General features: G+C 50.7%; 2 protein-coding genes across 5 annotated transcripts; both read right to left on the bottom strand.

Moving 5' to 3' along the window:
* Positions 1 to 75: 75 nt before the first annotated feature.
* Positions 76 to 4218, bottom strand: lgmn (legumain). The gene is made up of 14 exons (XM_061300463.1): positions 4064 to 4218; positions 3694 to 3845; positions 3414 to 3511; positions 2290 to 2371; positions 2136 to 2218; positions 1980 to 2055; positions 1796 to 1858; positions 1661 to 1727; positions 1460 to 1578; positions 1198 to 1287; positions 925 to 1128; positions 682 to 852; positions 470 to 537; positions 76 to 363 (listed from the first exon to the last, which is right to left on the bottom strand). Exons 2-14 carry the CDS (start codon positions 3835 to 3837, stop codon positions 321 to 323), a joined length of 1308 nt encoding a protein of 435 aa, XP_061156447.1. The 5' UTR covers positions 3838 to 3845; positions 4064 to 4218; the 3' UTR covers positions 76 to 320.
* Positions 4219 to 4534: 316 nt separating this feature from the next.
* On the bottom strand, positions 4535 to 18767 carry pcnx1 (pecanex 1). 4 transcript variants are annotated; one of them, XM_061300363.1, is made up of 35 exons: positions 18424 to 18767; positions 16939 to 17144; positions 15756 to 15855; positions 15629 to 15665; positions 15322 to 15384; positions 13547 to 15154; positions 13349 to 13478; positions 12733 to 12923; positions 12351 to 12444; positions 12122 to 12179; positions 11837 to 12051; positions 11596 to 11749; positions 11479 to 11511; positions 11231 to 11402; positions 11048 to 11158; positions 10893 to 10984; positions 10719 to 10828; positions 10495 to 10600; positions 10325 to 10417; positions 10095 to 10245; positions 9876 to 10017; positions 9627 to 9804; positions 9414 to 9522; positions 9109 to 9238; positions 8975 to 9033; positions 8677 to 8892; positions 8342 to 8595; positions 8044 to 8274; positions 7883 to 7983; positions 7369 to 7750; positions 7017 to 7291; positions 6742 to 6920; positions 6170 to 6648; positions 5948 to 6088; positions 4535 to 5874 (listed from the first exon to the last, which is right to left on the bottom strand). In XM_061300363.1, exons 1-35 carry the CDS (start codon positions 18574 to 18576, stop codon positions 5734 to 5736), a joined length of 6894 nt encoding a protein of 2297 aa, XP_061156347.1. In that variant the 5' UTR covers positions 18577 to 18767; the 3' UTR covers positions 4535 to 5733. The 4 variants fall into 4 exon arrangements, with proteins under 4 accessions (XP_061156347.1, XP_061156345.1, XP_061156346.1 ...); XM_061300361.1 differs by having other exon boundaries at positions 6742 to 7291; XM_061300362.1 differs by having other exon boundaries at positions 6170 to 6920.
* Between the last annotated feature and the right edge of the window lie 50 nt (positions 18768 to 18817).

Here is an 18817-nt window from a genome sequence, read left to right as displayed (position 1 = left end):
ATTAGGTTTCCTTCATATCTCTGAAGTCGCCTATCAGAGAATAAATAAATAAAGTGATATAAAAGACAAGACATACATTTTTTGGTATTTCACCATTTCATTGGAGCGGCAGTAAACACTCATCATTGTCACACCAATAAAGCTGATAGCAAAACGCATTTCCACAAATAAAAGCAAAAGCACACAATCATTAAAAAGTCATTCAGAAACCTTTCAAAAGTGCAATTCATCTTAAATCAAAAACGCAAACATAAAAATTGTTAATAGACTGTTAATAAAAACCAATAACCAAGCAGCGTTCATATTTTGAGGAGTTTTGTTCATTCGCTGTAGTGGCAAACCGAGTCCATGGCCATCTGGATGCTGCGCACACAGACACAAACACAAAAAAACATGAGAACCCCACTTTTCTTTGCGCCGTTACTTGTATTTTAAAAATAAAACACATTTTAATACAAATGTCAGCTACCTGTCAGCGGTGTAGCCTCTCTCACACATGTTGACCAGAGCATATAAATGTCTCAGGGCATATTCATACTGGAAATACAAAACCATTACAGAAGTGAGAAATGAAACATGAAAGCCTCGACAGGGAAGTTCGGTCCAAAAATATCTCTAAATGTCAATACACAGGAAAGTAAGTCTTTTGTGCGGTCGTGTATTGCGCTGTTGCTGACGTACCTTGGCTTTGTTCCAGTTGTAGCAGTTGTTTTTGTAGTGGTCCACGGCGGTCCGATAGCATTGGTGCTGCGTCAGGTCCCGCCTCTCGTTGACCACCTCCTCGGCTTCGGAACGATCGCCCGTCACCCTCTCGGCGATTTGATACATGGTCGTCGCCAACATCTCCCTCACCTACACACGCATGAAAACATAACTAATTTATCTTCCAAGATTTGATTGACAGCTGTGAAGCGCGTGGTTGACCTTAAAGTGTGTGTTGATTTCTGAGAGAACGCTCCGGGCCACGCCAATGTCGTTGGAGGCCATCAGCTTCCTCTTGAGGATGGCCAGGGGAACATCGGGACTCGGCGTCAGGTCCAGTTCCCTCACGGGAGGCAACGGGCCGGGGGCGCCGGCTCCGCTCTTGCGCGTCCCCTGGAAGGCCGCCACCTTCATGTGGGCCAGAGTCTGACAAGCATACGTGAATATGATGCAAAACATCTTCATACTGAACGTGTTGTTTGTGTGCGGTCTCACTTTGTTTCCAAACTGCTGCACGTGGCTGGTGTTGGTGTGACTCTTGACGATTCGGAACTGTTTCAACAGCGTTTCCTTGGACAGGTCCTCCTGCAGCGTGACAGAAATAGCAAAAATGAAAATCTAGAGGGCAATTCATACCCTTAAGTATTGATGACGAGGTATGACTTTTGTGGGTCTACTCATGACAGACATGGGAAAATCTTTTTACATTCGAGGGTTGTTCAAAGAATTTTAAAAAGAAGAAAAACATCTACAATACCGCATCAGAGTCTTCCATCCAGTTGACACTGTACCAGTCTCCCAGGTAGGTGTCACGTTCTGAGTCATAGTAGCAAGCGTAGGATGACTCGTGGGAGTTGGCGGCTGTGGTTGCATAAACTAAATAAAAATAAAAAAAAAATAATTAAAAACAATTTTGACAATTTTTTTAGGGGTGTTTTATTTGTTTTGATCAACTCACCGTCAATGTCGTCAGGCAGATCTTTCATCATTGACCCTGACTCGCAGGCTTCGATGTAGAACACCAGCTGACATAAAGCGCATCAGATGAAGATTAGTGTTGACAACCATGATATTAGTCAGCGATGTTACATACCTTCTTGTACTTCTTATTGTCGTGCATGTACTGGATGGTTTCTTGGAGGTCTTTCACATGCAACTGACAAAAAGAGACAAATGAGCAAGCAGAATTTGCAATAAAAAAAATCTGATAATTATATTTATTCATGATCGTATTATTATATATAGACAGAAAGTGTATTGAAAATAAGGCTGCCAACCTCTCCATCAGGGAAGGCAATAATTCCAGGCGCTCCGTGGTCAGTGAAGTAAACGAAGACGTGATCGTTGGGACCGCTGTGGGGACAAAAACATTAAGACTAATGTGGCGATCTGACCAAAAAAAAAAAAAAACTAATTGGAGAGTTGTCACTGACCTCTTTAAGACTTTCCCAGAGCCTCCTTTAACTTTAGAGGCATCACCTTTCAGTACGGCCAGGAAGTTTTCCGGAGTAACATCCTGCACACAACAGCGCGGTCAGCGCTCGGTGAGAAACTGTGCAGTGGCCAACTTATTATTTTGGCACTCACTTGAGACGTGTAGTCCTTGAGGACGCCTTTGTAAACGTCGCTACCGTTGGGCCTGTTGATCAAGATGCCAGGTGTAGGATTCCTTCAAGAGGGAAGTGAGAAACATTTAAGACAACAACAAATTAGTATTCCCCCCCCCCCCCCTCGTCTGACATTTGCAAACCCAGGTGGCTTTCATTTCTCTAAAAAATATCTCCAAGCGTGTCAGAGGAGTGTAAAAGAAACAAAAGAGGAAGTGTGTGATAAAGAGCTGCAGGTCTTTCAAAAATGTATTTGACTTAGAAATATGAGAAACTGATCTGCTGATTATTTTCATTGGAAACTTTTTGCTGTTGATTTGGGGAGTTTTACTTTTATTATCAGTGTCGACCATTTTCTTATATTTGGCCCAGTGCCACTAAAAACAGGAAACTGCAGGCTGCTGGAAATAACTGCAGGAATACGGCCGACAACTGATAAAAGGCCTGGTCAATCATTTATTTTTTCGGGAGGGGGTGGTAGAATTAAGACCTCAATTGTCATTCCATCAGGATGAGTTTTGAGAAGTTGAAATGAAGAATAGAGATAGAAATAAAGACCAAAGACGCAAACAGGGCTCGAAGCTTATTTTTTGCCCAAGTTGCCCTCGGGCAAGTTGGAGAAAATTTTACTTGCCCGAAACAAAATTTTACTTGCCCGAATTTTTTTGGAGTGGATTTTTACTTGCCCGACACATTTTTGCAATAAAAAAGACAACACTATAAATTTTGCCTTCATATGCCTTCGTATCCGGAAACAAGCTCTGCTGGTGCGCAGGCGCAGAAGAGCCAGGGACGGGACGGGTGAGGGCGCATGCATTTAATTACGAAGCGCTTTGCCGTTATCAATGTATTGCAGACTTACACGAGAAACTAACCGCTCCCTAGAAAACAAAATGTCGGACCAGAAGCGGCAGAAGTTGCGAGAAATTATGCACAAAATCGTCTTTTTACAGCTTGAAAACATGGTATTATGGCAGGGCAAGTTCGGGCAAGTGAGGAAAAATTCTACTTGCCCGTCTGCCATCGCTACTTGCCCCGGGCAATCGGGCAATCGTTAGTTTCGAGCCCTGCGCAAATCAAGAAGAAAAATGTATAAATTCTCACTCTTCAGCTTGTGCCAAGTCGTCCATCATCATGACCACAATCTGCTCATCCGGGACGCCGTTCTTGTGCACAATTTGATAGGCATGGCACGCGTCCGCCTGGTCAGAGGACACAAACACAATAGGAAAAAGTTTTATAAGGATAAAATACAAGAAAGACAATTAACCCCCCCCCCACACACAAAAAAAAAAAGTTGTGAACTAAAATGAATAAAACTGTTAATAGTTCCGAGGGGGAAAAAAGTCCTAATTTTGAAGAAAAAAAAATTCTAAACGTTTACCTGATGTCTGTAATTGTACCAGGAAGACGAGCCAGCGACGATCACCACCCAGTTCTTCCCGTTTTCGGGCTCCTGTGTGGGGAAGGAGTTCACCAGGGCGGCGAAGAACCCCAGGACAACCGGGAGCACCAAAAAACGGCACATTTCCCGACCTGTGATTTGCCAATGAATTATTAATAACGACAATAATATTTAGTATACAAGTGCATCTTTTTCGAAGCAGCTCGATACCATCTGATTCCTGACTGTCACATGACATCCATTCTCCCTAGGCTAGCCAGCTAGCTAATATTAAATCACACCAGGGTGTTTAAAAGAAACTCCAAAAATATCAATAAAAATACCGGTAAAAATCACACATTTGTACTACCTGTTGTTCGCTTTGTTGTAGGAAGCCGAGCAAAAAAGGTAGCGGTGGAAAAAACGACCAAACGACCCGGTTAATCTTGACGGCAGTTATTTATGTAGCCCCTAAAAAAAAAAAAAAAAAGCTTGGAATGTTATTGAAGAGGCAGCCAATCAGAGGCAGGAGGCGGGGCTTTCCTGAAATAAAATCACGCGCTGTCAGACGAGATTGGACTTGATCGACAGGTGAAAGTCGAAGGATGACGCAGGGATTTCCAAGACAAATATTTACTAAAATCTTCTTTATCTTTTCTAAATAAAAAATACACGGAGGACGATTGGGTTAGTAACTCGTTATAAAAAAAAATATTTTAATGTGAAAGTCAATTTTGTGAGCGAAAGGATCTATATTAATAGGAATTTATGGACCAACATTACAAACATGAGTTTAAATAACATTTACTTACTATGTTCAAACAGCCACCATAGAAACTCATTTGCAATAAATCTTTTTTTTTTTATTTCGCAGTATAGAAAAGCAATTAAGTTAAATATTTAAACAAACCATCAGAAAAAACCTGCATGTTGTTTTCAACCCCATGGTCCTTTAATACATTAACATTTTTTTTATCTCAAAAAGCGGAAAGTGTAAATAGTATTTTCACAGTAATAAATATTTTTTTACACTCAACATTATACATACGCACACATATACATATATTTGTGTAAATATATATACGGATATACAATAAAAAGTTATATTCAAGTCGGGAAAAGAAATAAGAAGGGTGATTGCATTTTAATCGTCGTTCCAAGGCATCGGTATAACCACGGCCATTCAGAGTCTGTCATAATAAATAGTGATATATATATATATATACATATATATATATGGAATTGTAGTGCATCACTGTAAATAAAAAATATAGTGCAAGTCAATACTTTGAATCTAATCCGAGTGGAATGACTACAAAGCGACGTCGTCTGTTGTTATGGCAACGGGGCGGTGCGGGGCAGGCGTGGTAGCAGAAATGACAAAAACCAGGCATATTTGGCAAATTATTAACAACCACAAAAGGTATCAACACAAAAATGCATAGAAACCAATGAGCTTGACTGTCATGCAGCATTTTTCCCCAGACGATAAAAGCAAGGCAGATTGTGACAAAAGGGCGGGAGGTGCTTAAAAAAGAAAAAAAAGACTCATAAAAAGTCTGCCTCGGCTTAAAAATCTTTTTCCCTGTGGTTCGATTCCCACTCTGCTGACGGAGCGGGTTGGGTGGAGGTATAACTCCCAGTTCCTGTTTTCAAAAGTGATGCTAGCAGCAAATAGCGGCGACTCAACCCCATTGCGCAATGTCACAAATGCAAAGATCTTCAATAAGTGACAACTGTAGCTACTTACTGTAGCCGTCAGTGATGAAGAACGTTGGCATTCAATCTCGATGTCAAAGCGCAGAGTCGGCCACGTATTGCAATCCCGCATCCGAAGTCGACAACGTGCTCAAGCTTTGATAATTGATGACGGCAGGTAGTTAGCGGCCGATGATAATCGACCTCGTTGTGTGATGTCACGCGTGCAATTTAACTCACGCTCAACCTTCCGACTTCCATTGAACTGTAAGCAGCGAGCCTTGCGTTTCAATTCCGAGCGCTCCCGCTTCCTGTGTGGTGCTTGCGATTTCGGACGCCCTGTCAAACCTCGGCGCCCAGTTCGATGACGCCCGTTTCGAAGATGGGCACCAGTTTTTCGTCCACCTGTACCAGCAGGATGGTCTTGTCTATATGGGAGCGGTTGGCCGGCTCACGGCTGCAAGGCACCCACCGGTGAATCACCTGGAAATGCCCAACAACAATCAACTCACATTTTCAGAACCAGCGTTGTCATCCTCGGTTTGGCTTAACTCACATGTCCTTCCATGCCCTCTAGGGGGCTCCAGTCCCTCCAGCAGGTCCTCCCCGCCCGCAATCGCACAGCCTCGTCGGGCCACTGTAGCTCCTTTCTCTTGGACACGTTGATGCTCTCCAGTACCTGACCCGGGTCCACAATCTGGAGAGAACAGTAACAAATTCATTTTGCGATACAGCTAGCGTTTATATACTTGAGTTGAAATACAACTTTCCCACACACCTGCACTCTGTAGGAGATGTCGTCCCTGCGCACCGTGGAGACCACTGGGTTGTGCTGCTGCAGGTGGTGATGGTGGTGGTGCAGGTGATGATGATGAAGATGCTGCTGCTGCTGGTGGTGGTGGTGATGCTGACCCAGGGGATCCATCACCACGCCGCACAGGCCGTCGTTCCCTAGAAGGCCCACCAGCGTGTGGCGCTTGCACGGCGGGATGCTGTGGCTGGAGAGCGACGCCGACGGGCCGGCCGAGTCCGAGTTGGAACCCAGACGCAGCTGCAGGGAGGTGGGCAGCGTGCGCAGGGACAGCTGGCTGGTGGAGGAGCGCCGGCACGCCTCCAGGCCCGTGGCGGACGTGCGCAACGACGAGTGGCGGCTGCTGCCGCCGTAGCGGTACGACGACGACTGGCTTGCCACGGAGGCCCGGGCCGGGGAGTGGCGCACCAGGCTGGACGGGACAGACTGGGAACTCTGACTGGAGCCTGGACGCCCGGACAGCCAGACCGACGTTAGCGTTAGCCTTGTGACAATGTAGCAGACTGCTATGGTTTGCCGTGAATGGCTCTTTCCCTCACCCAGAGCGTGCGGCTGGTACGAGTGACGGCCGCCGGGTCCGGAATGGCCACCGTGAGACATGGAGCTCTGCTGCGAGTCACCCGCTATCCCGTTGCCGCTGCCGCAGGACAGCCCGCCGCCGTCGGGATCCTCGATATTCCCTCCGCTGTTACAACCTGCGCCGCAGCCTTTTCGTAACCTGTAAGAATAAAAAGGAGATGGACAAAAGGCAGCAAAATAGAAACCCGGCCTCAACACACTGCGCCATACTTTCATACAAGAGAGCGACACAAACCTGTGCCAAGTGCTGACCACAAAGTTGCGGATGTTGGCGATGCTGATGGGCCCGCCCAAGACGTGGCCCAATTGCGGGTGCGAGTTGCAGTAGGAGGTGGTGAGCGGCGACACGTAGATAGGGTAGCCGATGGGCTGGTCGCATGACGAGTTGATCATGTTGCGTAGCGCCTGCTTGGCGTTCTGGATGCTGCCGCGCTCCGGGTTGCGGTTGCGTAGAAACACAAGCTCCTGCTGCTGGCCTGCCCACAAGCCCCGCACACACTCTTTGTTGACCTGTGACACACGTCCAGAATTACACATTACAATCTCGTCTGTATTTTCTGACAACAATGACAAAAATGTTCCCGGACCTTGATGACTCTGAAGCTGAGGTACCGGCGGTTGAGCATGATGATCTTGTACTCGTTGGTGCCCTCGTCCAGCACATGGCGCAGAGCGAGGAGCGACTGGGCGTTGGACAGCACGGCGCTGCGCCACGCCGGGTCGCCTTCGTGGGCGATGACCAGGTTCTGCTGGTGTGCTGAGATGGCCTCGAAAAGCACCGCCGGCTCCTCGTACTCGTCGGGCGAGGTGAAGTGATCCTGGTGGAGTTTGAGGGACATCCGGATGCCGGGGACCACCACCTTCCTGAGAAGCTCCATGTCGGCGAAGATCCACTCGTCTCGCACCGACGAGATGCGGAAGTCTCCTTTAAACAAAGCGTGAAGCCCGTACAGGAAAGACTCCAGGTTGCTGTGGGACGGGACACATGCGACAGGAATGAGCCGCCATTTGTCATCAGTGCTACTGGAACTTTAACAAAACTTTCATAAAAATGTCAGAGGGACATTACAGCACACAGAAAATCAACATTGCCCGCCAAACCTGGACATGTGATGAGCCGCCGTTCCGAGCGCTCTCCTTCCCAGTACGCACAGGCCGAAGCAAAGCAGCACCAGAGGTGAGTCTCTCTCGTTGTTCAGAGGCTACAACACAAAACATGAGTTCAACTTTTTTTTGAAAGTACATGAAGACCATTTTGCTACCTTGTCCCTGCGAGAGTTGCAGTACTGGATCCAGCCCAGGTAAACGCTGCAGAAACTGTCCCTGGAGACGCCGGCCAGCCGGTGGTCGTAGTCTTCGTCGATGTTAGGGTTGAAGGTAGGATCCAGGTCCACGTAGTTCCTCTCGCCGCACGCCCGCAGACCCTCCTTCATGGTCTCGTTGGACAGCCACTCTTCCAGCTTGGGCGAGGCAACCACGTAGTAGATGATCCCCTGAAGAGCATCGCCATTAAACATCTTGCCACTCCGATTGGTCCCCTTAAAGTCTCCGCCCACTCACCTTAACATAATAGGTGGTGAGGATGCGTCGCAGGTCAAAAACCTGCAGCATGGAGGCGGCGCTGTTGTCGGTGATGCTGTAGCCCTCCAGGACGTATTTGGTGACCAGCACCTCCCAGGCCAGCCAACGCTGGCCGAAGGCGGCGTTGAAGGACAGGATGTGCGGGAGGTGGCCCGGCTCGCAGCAGCAGCAGCCCTCGTCCTCCTCTACGCCCTCGGTGATGGCCTCCACCTCCCTCTGCTGGCAGTAAGTACCTACAAGAAGAAGGCTTGCTGAGGACTTTGCTCGACAGTGTCAGTGTTCTGAAACTCATTTCTGTCCCGCAGGAAGCTCACCTCGGAACTCCAGCCCTCGGAGCTGGAAGGTGACCAGGCCGTTGCCGATCTCCACCAGGTGAACCAGGGCGTTGAGGTAGTCCGAAGCCAGGATGAAGCAGTCGCCCGTGCTGAAGTTGCCCCAACGGCCCAGCAGCAGGTCGCCGCAAAGGCTGTGCTGCAGCGAGCGAGTCAGGTGCTCGTAAAAGATGGAGTTGAGGTTATTGTCGTCCGAGCCTGGCGGGATTAAAAATAAATATTGTTTCATTCTTTCTTAAATAGTCGCTAAATCATTCGCAATGCACAATTAGCCGTTCACCTGGATTTCTGTCCAGCTGAGAGGCCAGCCGAGTGTTAGAGTGATCCACCCTTTTGGTGCTTTGTGGGGGAAAATAAAGCAAGTTTAGATTGACTACATGGAGGCGGGATGTTTTTTTTAAGTAGGAATCCTACTTGTAGTCACGCTCCCAAAACTTGACGGGCCGGACATAAGACGTGATGAAGATGGCGCTGCCTAGGAAAGGGTTGAGCGGGGTGGAGAAGACGGCCGAGACCAGAGCTTGGACGAAAAGCATAGCCGAGTCTGCAGCAAGCGAGGAGGTCAAGGACCAGACGGGGTAAGCTTGTCATGTAACCATGGCCTCAATGAGACTAGCTGGGTCAACACTTCCAAAAGAGACCATTTACAGCTGAGACTTGTGACTTGAGAGCATGACCAGAGTCATAAAAAAATATATGAGGTGGCGTGGAAAGGATACGGGGCACGGCAAAGGGCTGAGCGAAGGCGTGGAAGGCTGAGCCCCAGGTGATCTGCCAGGGTGCGATGTAAGTGTAGACAAAGTGCAGCTTGTAGAACAGCTCCCACAGCTGAAAATAAAAAAAAACAATAGACTTATGGACTCAGGGGGGGGGGGGGGAGGTTTGCAAGGTCAGCATTGTAGGCGAATGCACCTACAATGCTCAAAACGCACCTTGCTGAAGACGATGGACATGAAGAAGAGATCCAGCAGCAGAGTCTCCGACATGTGGCGGTAGTCGAAGGTGAAGAAGAGCACGGTGAAGAGGACGGTGATGTACTGGTAGGTGGGGCTGCTGTAGCACGAGCGCAGCAGCTTCAGCCCTGCCACGGTGATCATCAGCGCGCCCACCCTGGAGAAGAGAACATTGTGTCAAAAAAGGAAACGATAAAAAAACAAAACAAGCGTGCATGTTTCTCTCACTCGGTGTCCAGTCGCTTGGGGCTGGCGAGCTCCCTTGCGCTGCCGCTCATCTCGTTGAGGATGACGAGAGGGTAGAGGACGTTCCTCTCCACGAAGAGCAGCCACACATGGAGCTTCTCGAACCACATGACGTGAGCCGCGTCTGACGCCGGAGAAGAATTTTTTTTTTTTTTAGAATTCAACATGAAGTCTACGAGGCGTGATTGTCTGCGTGCTCACCTCTGACTTCAAACTGGTAATACTCTTTGGTCTTGAGCAGCGGGTGCGAGAAGCAGTACCAGGGCAGCTGTTTGCGCACTTGTGGTAGCAAGTAGTGGGTGAGCAGCCCCACCGTGCCCAGCAACGTGTAGAGCACGTAGCTCAGGAAAGGCTGCGGGGGACGCGGAGGAGACGAGCGAGCCGTTAGCGTCGGGGGGAAAACGGCGTGAACGGCCGGTGTAGCCACGTACCTGCAGGGCGATGAAGACCGTGCTGACGTGGATGGCGAAGTAGAGCACGGCGATGACTACGCACACGATAAAGTCCGACTGCAGACGCTCGTTCTGCAAATCGATAAGCGATTAGAATCTTTGATAACGACGCTGCCTGCCTGCTTCCAATGCTTCTACCGAAAACCCACCACAGAGGCCCTCAGCTTATCAGGCAGGGGGTCCTGCACTTCTGACAAGGGGTCCTCCGGGTTGCTGTCTCTCAGGTTGGGCAACATTTTGGACTGTATCAGCGAGCTAGAAGACAATTAGAGCAGGTTGATGCATTCATTGAGACAGGAGAACTTGTTACAACTTCCCGTCAGCGGTGCCCGTCCCAATACTTTTGTCCCCATGATGTACTAAGTGTGCTCACATGAGTACAGACGGGTCGCTGCTTTGCCGGCTCAGGTGGTACGACACGGCCACCAGCAGGCCGCAGAAGACGGAGAAGAGCACAGGGATGTGATGAGGCTCCCAGTTTTCCTGGAAAAGTCGAAAAGCGGCGCCGGTTGGCGTCCAAATAGAAAGCGAGTGCGGCTCGGCTCACCTTGAGGGCGCCGTAGCAGAAGCCGTACAACAGCGCGACGGTGAGCACGCTGCGGAAGACGCTGTAGAGGGACGACAGTAGGCTGCTGCAGGCTGCGGGCGGAAGAGGCGCGTTGATAAATCAAATCAAATCAAATGAAAAAAGTTGCGGCTCACCGTTGCCGCCAAAAATGTGGATGTCCAGCTGCTCGAAAAAATACATGACAAACGTGTTGACTTGCGGCAGCAGGCCCACGAAGAAAATGATGGGGAAACACAGCGTGAACACTGCAAACACACACGAGAGACCATCGTTAATGATTTGAAACTTTGATCGCGGCGTGGGATTTTTATCGTCACCTATGACGAGGTCCCTGGCAGAGGCGAGGATGAGCGAGCTGGTGAGAGCGACGCCGTAAAGCGTGAAGCGGGAGGAGCTCGTCCTCAAGCTGGTGTAGTGAAGCAGCCAGATGAGACCGCAGCACAGGCAGAAGTAGACGGGGCGGCTGTAGGCGATGATGCGGTTGTGGCCCTGGAGGTGGCGACAGAGAGCCAGGAAAGGTTAGCGGACCACCGCGTCTACCATAAACAGAAAAGCCGTGACTTACATGACGCGGGGAAGAGGAGTCTGGTTGAACGCTCTGCCGATGAAACAGATTTAAAACAATTAATTGCGTCTACAGACAAAGCAGAAAATACTTTTTTAAAACCACAATATTCCTCACCTTGAGCAAAGAATATTGGCAGCTGGCGATGACCAGGCAGAATTGAAAGACCCAGATGTCGGTGAAGAACCCGTGCACCAAAAGCACCGAGCCCAGGAAGGCCACCAGGACGGCCAGCACCACGGCCAGCACGTTCTCCAGAACTTCTCGATTCCTGGGATAAAGGTATCAAAACATTGTTTGGTCTCCTGCCAACTTTGCGAGTCACAGTTCACCACGTCACGGCGCTGTAGCGACTCACCGGTCGAACAGCGCCAGCAGAGTGAGGCGGTCGAAGTGAAGCCCCACCCACAGGTAAGGCATGAGCCACAATCGGTAGTACTGCTTGGCCTTGGGGACGGGGGCGCGCACCGGCTCATCGGGTCCCAGCGTCACAATGTGGAGATCCGGGCTCAGGTCTCCGTCCTGCTGCTCCAGCAGCTCCGGGTCCATGGTGAGCAGGCGGTTCAGGCGGATCTGGAGGAGGGGGAGCTGCCTGAGGTGCATTCTTACTGACATCAAGCACAAACTCACATTATCTACTCACCAGGTCATGAGGAAAGAAGCGAACTGAGGTAGAACTGGAGAGGTGGGAGTCTGTGTCCCTGCACCACACACACGGAGAAAAAAAAAAAAAAAAGCACGATGCTAATCCAACTGCTGTTTGGATAACCTGATAACAACGACTGGTCAAATATTTACTCTTGCACTTTTCTACAGTGTTCATTTCCTGTTATTACAACTAATCGTGTCTCGTTGGTGTGCGCGCTCCTCACCAAATGTTATTGGAGGCTCGTCTGGTGGCGGGTTCAAAGTTGACCAGGGACATGTCGCACCCCATGGCCTCGTACAAGGAGGGTGTGAGTTTTCCTGAAGATAAAGAAATGGTAGAACGGTCATTTATCGATGGCGGTCACGCGAGAGGAGCCTGCAGACGCTTCGTCAACAAACGCAGATAACTGGAGCATGGATAATGCGCACTGCGCTTGGGGAACTGATCGCATCAGTTGGCCAAACGCGAACGACTGACCGACTGCAACGACCGCAGCTTTGCAGTGACGCCAAACTCGGGACATTCTGTGTCCTCGAGCGGGTTCACTGTTCCGCTTCGAACCGGGAGAATCGTTTCAAAACACGCAAGGCGCGCCGGTTCCTCACCGAGGTCGTCCTGCAAGCTGCTGGCGCCGACAGTCGAGGCCTTGTCCTGAGAACCATCCAGGTGTGCGCTTCCATTCCTGGCCAGCAGGGAGGCGCTGGCGCTCAGCACCGTCACCTGGGAGGCGGTGCGAGACGGCTGAGTGGAGGACTTGGTGGGAGGCTGGGACGCTTGACTGAGCGCCTCCTGGAGACTGCAAGTGGGGGGGGGGGGGGAATAAAGTGAGGTTTTTTTTTTTTTTTTGAAACACGTGTTTGGGAAAACAAGTTCTCGGAAATGTCTCCAAATCACTTTCAGAGCGACAGAAAATCAAACAAATCGATGCGACACAGCAGAACGGGCAAATCATGCGCGCCTGTGAGGAGATTGATTTGTCGGGACTTGCAATGTTGAAAGGACTCTATTGTTTGCGCGCTCAGCCAAAATATTGTTAAAAAGACGACACGATATCATCGTAGCTGGAAAAAGGATGAACGAGATCACATGCTGAGCGAGACGTAACGACGCCGGGTGATCAAAGTGTGATTCAGGGATAGATGATTTTCTGGGAAAAAGAATCTGAGTAGCTCTCGTACGATGTGGTCACATGCTGACATCGGTTTGTGAAGGACGTCGTACCTGAGGGGAGAGCCAATGAGAGAGGACGGCGGCGTGGGGTTACTGCCCGCGTTATGCCGCCGTCGCACCGCCTGCCGGCGAAACGTGCTCCGCTCACGGCGGAAGACCACCGTCTCCTCGCTGCCTGGGGCTGTGATGGTGAAAATGAATTATTGGTACTTTTGGACTTTTTTTTTTTTTTATCGTTATAAGACATACCCCGAAGGCAAGCGGCGGCGGCGTCCTGAGACTCCAAGAACACAGCCTGGCTGGGCAGACTGTTCCTGGAGCGTGTCACCGACTCCAGCTGGGAGGCGCGACCTAGCAGGGAGGCGGCATCCAGAACCTCCCCTTCTTTGGCTTCCAGGTCAGATTTGGAGGTGGTGAGGGGTCGCGGCCCGGCGGGAGCTCCGAGGCGCGTGGGGTCATTAAGGCAGGCGGCGGTGCCACTGTCCAAGCTCAACACGCGGGCGTGCGTCCTGGCGTTGCCCGTGCTGGGGGTACGCCGGGAGGCGCGCCGCCGCCCTCCCGCCCGTGCTTCCGCCGCCGCGCCGGCTGCGGTCTGCTTGGCTTTGAGGGCCCGGTAGCGGCCCTCGGGTGAGTGGCAGGAGCGAGAGGTGGCGCTGGAGGAGCTGTCCGTGCTCAAGTGGCGGGCTGAGGGGAGACTGGAGGCGCAGCTCTGCTCGCTGTGGTCGCTGGAGTCCTCCTCTCCGCCGCCTCCGGCGAACACGGTGCTGCAAGGCTTGGCCAGCCCGCGCGGCGACATGTAGTCCCGGTGGCGGCTGGCGTCAAAACTGCTCGCCCGTTTCTTGCCCGTCCGCCGCCGTCCGGTGCGGCCAGTAGACAGAGAGCAAGTCCTCTGAACAACGTTGTTTGGCTCGACGCGGTCCACGGCGACCGCTTCGACCGAGCCGTCGGCACCGGTCCTGATGCTCGGATCTTCCGGACTCCCGCTGCCCTCCGTGAGCTCGGGAGGCGCGGAGGACGCAACGGTGCCTGGCCGGTTAGCCGTCAGTTCGTTGGCGTGCGGGTTCTTGTTGGCCTCCCTGGAGGGTAGGCCGCGAACACCCCGGGAACACGCCCTGCTGTCGGCGTCCACCCGCTCCCGCATGCGTTCGTCCCCCGAGAGCGACAGCAGGCTCTCCACGTGCGTGGAGCTGGTCTGCTCGCTGTGAAAACTGCTGGCGGTGCTGTTTGTGTCGCGGTCGGTGCCGCTGCAGTAGCTCTCGGTGGAGCCGCTGCTGCGCGCGCTCAGGCTGCGCAGGCTCTCAGCGCTGCGCTCGCCCCGCCGGGATTTTCTCCCGACGTCGGGGCCCTTCCTGGCGCCGCCCGAATCCCCCTGGTACAAACCTGAGCTGCCCTCTCCGGCTTCTCTAGAGACGGAGCGGGATACCCTGTGCGGGTTCTTGTTCCTGTAACATTCCAGCCCCGAGGTGGAGGCCACCGCTTGGTCCTGCTGGTAGAGCCGCTCGCCCGCCTCCCGTTGCGGCCTGGCGGCCTCCAGCTCGCGCACGGGATCCAGGCCGCCCCTCCGGGGTGGTGGATAGAGCGTAAAGTCCGGCATGCCCGGGTCGGGGAAGGCGGACCCCGCCGAGCTAGAGGTCCGAGGTAATCCCCGCGATCGGGGCTCCTTCCGAAAAGTCTGCGACTGCGAGGACAAGTGATGGGCGGCGTCCTCGTGCGACAGGCCGCAGTGGTACGCGCTGGCGTTGCAGAGCTCGGCGGGTTCTCGGGACAGCTCGGACGGACACAAGGAGGTGGAGGGCTGCAGGGAGGCGAAGGAGTCGTTGGGAACCAGGCAGTACATCTTTGTGTCTGAGAGCAGATCTAAAGACACAAGAAGGAAGGACCACACATTTATATACATACAAGAGACATCTTTTGGATAAAGTATTCAAATTATCATTGATTTGACTTTTATGTGACAAAGGAAAAAAAAAACTTCTGGGAACAGAATGGGCCCGTGAAAACAAAACATTTTCCATAGTACGCACCGTGATCGTGACTGCAGCTCTCCACCAGAGTCAAGCTGATGTCGTCTGACGTCTTTCCCACATCTGCAAAGAAAGAAAGGAGGGAAGCAATTAGGAGACGACAGCTTCAATCAATTATTAATACGCCCCCGGCGAGGTGCCGTTGTTGCCCTTCCTGTGTGACTGCCACCGTCTTTTGTTTCGCTGCACAATCTACCTTTGAGTGACCTCCGAGTAGCAGATGGGCCCAAACACTTTTCCCAGAACCCCCCCCCCCCCGTCTCTAATGAGGCAAGGCTAAGGAGGGGCACCACCAGCGTTCCGTTACCTTTGGTTCCCGTCGCTCTCCCGAGGGTGGACGCCGTCTGGAACGGGTTCGCAAAAGATGAGGAATTAGAAGACAAATGGCTTCAGTTTACTTTTGTTCCTTCCCGCCACTGCAATCGACAAAATACCTGCTGCTCTATCCCGATGTAGGAGTTGCGCGAGCTGCAGTCCACCGGCGGCGTTTCTTGCCTGATGAAGTCGGCCATCTCGATCCCCCCTCCGGGGTCTCTGCGCGCACGCAAAGGCGCACTCGTGTTACTCACTGTGTCATTCATCACGCTGATGCTCGCGTCATTCATCTCCATCCTTTCAATCAGTCGAGCGGATTGACTGAGGGGGGGGGGGGGGGGGGGGGTACGCAACTCCGACAAGGGTTTGTCTCTCGCATCATCGACGAACCAAATACGTGACAGTAATGAGATTTGGAGTGATGTAAAGTAGCCGCCGTGTTTATATTTAGCCCAGATGTGCTTTTTCCAACCAAGGCCCGTGATGACCGAAAAGCAAACAGCCTGCCAGGCGATTGTCTATAAATCATTTCCATGCGCTGGGGATATTTCGCAACTGGGTTCAAGCGGCGGAGATAAACATCCCGAGAAACGGTGTCACGTGGAGTGCGCAACAACAACAACATCTTGAGTGCAAAATCTATTTTGTGGTACTCCGAAAAGGTCGAGCTAAGGTCCGCCACTCTGGAATGTCGACATGAGTCACTCGGTCCCGTTAAGGGCAATAAAAAAAGTGCAACCTCATTGGGTTTTTTTTTTCTCCTCCTTCTGCTGGAGCCTTTAGACTGTGAAAAAAACATTATGGAGAACTTTTTAAGTTTGTATACAAACACAGTTCTACCTGGATATACAACAACCAGAGTTATTTCAGCAGATGGAGAGCAACATTTTGACCCAAAACAACAGCTAGCTTCATGCTAACACACAATGCAATATTCCTTTGACAGGCTAACACAACGAGCATTTCAATCCTACAATACCAAATTTGAAGTGAACAAATGACTTCAAGCTCAAAGTACGTACGGCCCGCAATGTTTTTTGGCGAGGAGTTTATACCCTCAGGACGTTTCATTCAACATCATCCATTGTGCTTGCGAGAAAGAAACTATTGACTGCAGCCAAGTGCAATTTGCAGGAATTTAGAACTCGGGTATTCCTTGTCCGGGCCATTTTAATCTCTGGAATTCAACACCAGTGGTCAAGTGGGTCAAGTGAGTTGGAAATATCTTATTCTTACGCAAGAGCGGCTTCCCATGCTGACAAAAACCAACATCTTCTTGGTTTACATTTTTCAAAAACCTACCCCGGGCCATTGCTGTCCCGCCGTCGTGCGGCGCTGACATTGCATGACCCCTCGGCGCTGCCCTGCGTCTTCTTGGCCTGCAGTTCGACCACTTCGCCCTCGTCCAGTGCGTGGTGCAAGCGGTAGTTGACCGTCTTGAGCAGCAGGAACATGGCGGCGATCACGCCGCAGTAGATGCCCACGATGACCATGGTGGACGGCAACGCCTGCAACGACACGGGGACATCGAAATGACTCGATAAACCGCAGTAGAGAGTTTACTGTATAACTGTGGTATTTTCAAAATGTCTGTCTTCATGTGTTGCTGCACCATTTGTCTGCTGCACCGTTTGAAGCTGTGGAGATGACAAGCAGTAACTCTATGATACGACCCCCCCCCCCCACACACACACACACACAGACAGACACACCCCTCCAAATCCACATCATCTGCCACTGCACTTGGAATACCCCCTGCATTCGTGCACGTTGCTATTAGTTGTGGCTCATGTTATAAACCACGGAGCTGACTGGTGGATTTCCACTCTCGGAATAGAAGGCGAGGCACGCACTAATTTGAAACACCCTCAATATAGAAGTTTGTACGCCTGGGAAACTGACACTGGGGTGGCGCTAATAAAAAATCTTCACCAGACAGGGGTGCTGGGTTTAAAATGGACTAATTTCTAAGAAAACATTTTCATGTTGCTAGATCAATCTGCCTAATACCTCACCCCCCAAAATGTCATTCAAATGCTAACGGTTAGCTTGGCTAGTCATGGCCTTAAGCAACAGCTGTTTGAACAATAGCTGTGCAGCAAAGGCATATATTCTTCATCGTCAACAAAAGGCATCATCATTACAGCATCAAAGTGGGTCACTTGAAGTAGTACTTGGAGAACCGCATGTTACGCTGGGCTTCATCGCTGATTCCGGGTTCGCAGGCCAGCAATTTTGCAGAATTAAGTGACTGTAACATGCTTTTCAAAGTCTCAGAGCATCAAAAGGGAGAACGACTGGATGAAAGCGGAAGGCATAAAACTAGTCATTGGATGACTTAGACAAACATTAGATACTTTTCCCCCCCTATTTTCAATTATTTAATCTTAGTCTAGTAGTTTGCATTTATTTATTTTTTAAACGTCATTCATTTAATATGGAATTAAAGTATTGTTTGTCTATATTTAGTTTTCATTTTTCCTATTACGCTCCATGAAATGTTTTTATTCAATATTTATTTATGTCCTATCTCCATTCTCCGTATCAATATTGTACATTATAAATATTCAATATGTAAATATTAAAAGCAACGTTGAATTTAGAAGCCTAAAGTGGACATTTTGTGGTGCCGTTGGACTTTAATAGCACATTACATTGTGTACGCTCCAGATAATAGACAGACCAGCGAGCTTTCTATTTAGTGTCCCAGTGGCCGCTATCCTGGACGGTACAGCCGAGGGGAAAACGAAAAGTCGGGGTTAGAAAAAGAAGAAAAATAAAACTCACCATGTACAGCGTGAAGGGGAAGCATAGCAGAAAGAGCCAGATGTAAAGATGGAGCGCGTTGACGAACGTATTCTGGTCGGGGTCGTAGTACCACCCGCCGGTGATAGAAGCCCAGACCCCCTGCCTGAGGATCTGGAGGGTCTGCGAGCCCATGGCTCGCTTTCGCGGACACGTACGCCGCCACCGACGACGACTAACGGACAAACGGCGCCGTGTTGTTGGTCAGAGACGCTGGCCTAGGCATCTTCTAGTGCCGCTAGCTAGCCCCAGTCAGCCGAGCCAAGCCAAGCCGGAGAGCTCGGCTGCTGCTTTGATTCCTCCACTGGAGGACCGTGCTATCCCACCACGCCCTGCGAAAATGCTCTTCTTCGTGGTTTCCGGCGCGTTTTAGGCG

The sequence above is a fragment of the Syngnathus typhle genome, linkage group LG16 (assembly GCF_033458585.1).
Source record: "Syngnathus typhle isolate RoL2023-S1 ecotype Sweden linkage group LG16, RoL_Styp_1.0, whole genome shotgun sequence".
NCBI lineage: Eukaryota > Metazoa > Chordata > Actinopteri > Syngnathiformes > Syngnathidae > Syngnathus > Syngnathus typhle.
Note: the sequence above shows the minus strand (reverse complement) of the source record. Positions and strands in the feature narration are given on the sequence as shown.

Bases quoted from the DNA above. Each gene is read 5' to 3' on its own strand.
- lgmn (XM_061300463.1), bottom strand. From the start codon at position 3,837: ATGTGCCGTTTTTTGGTGCTCCCGGTTGTCCTGGGGTTCTTCGCCGCC. The intron at 1,859-1,979 runs GTTGGCAGCCTT...TCTTTTTGTCAG, and splicing joins TTGCCTTCCCTGATGGAGAG to TTGCATGTGAAAGACCTCCA. The intron at 1,129-1,197 runs GTGAGACCGCAC...TATGCTTGTCAG, and splicing joins TGCAGCAGTTTGGAAACAAA to ACTCTGGCCCACATGAAGGT.
- pcnx1 (XM_061300361.1), bottom strand. From the start codon at position 18,576: ATGGGCTCGCAGACCCTCCAGATCCTCAGGCAGGGGGTCTGGGCTTCT. The intron at 10,418-10,494 runs GTGGGTTTTCGG...ATCGATTTGCAG, and splicing joins ATAAGCTGAGGGCCTCTGTG to AACGAGCGTCTGCAGTCGGA. The intron at 8,275-8,341 runs GTGAGTGGGCGG...GATGCTCTTCAG, and splicing joins TCACCACCTATTATGTTAAG to GGGATCATCTACTACGTGGT.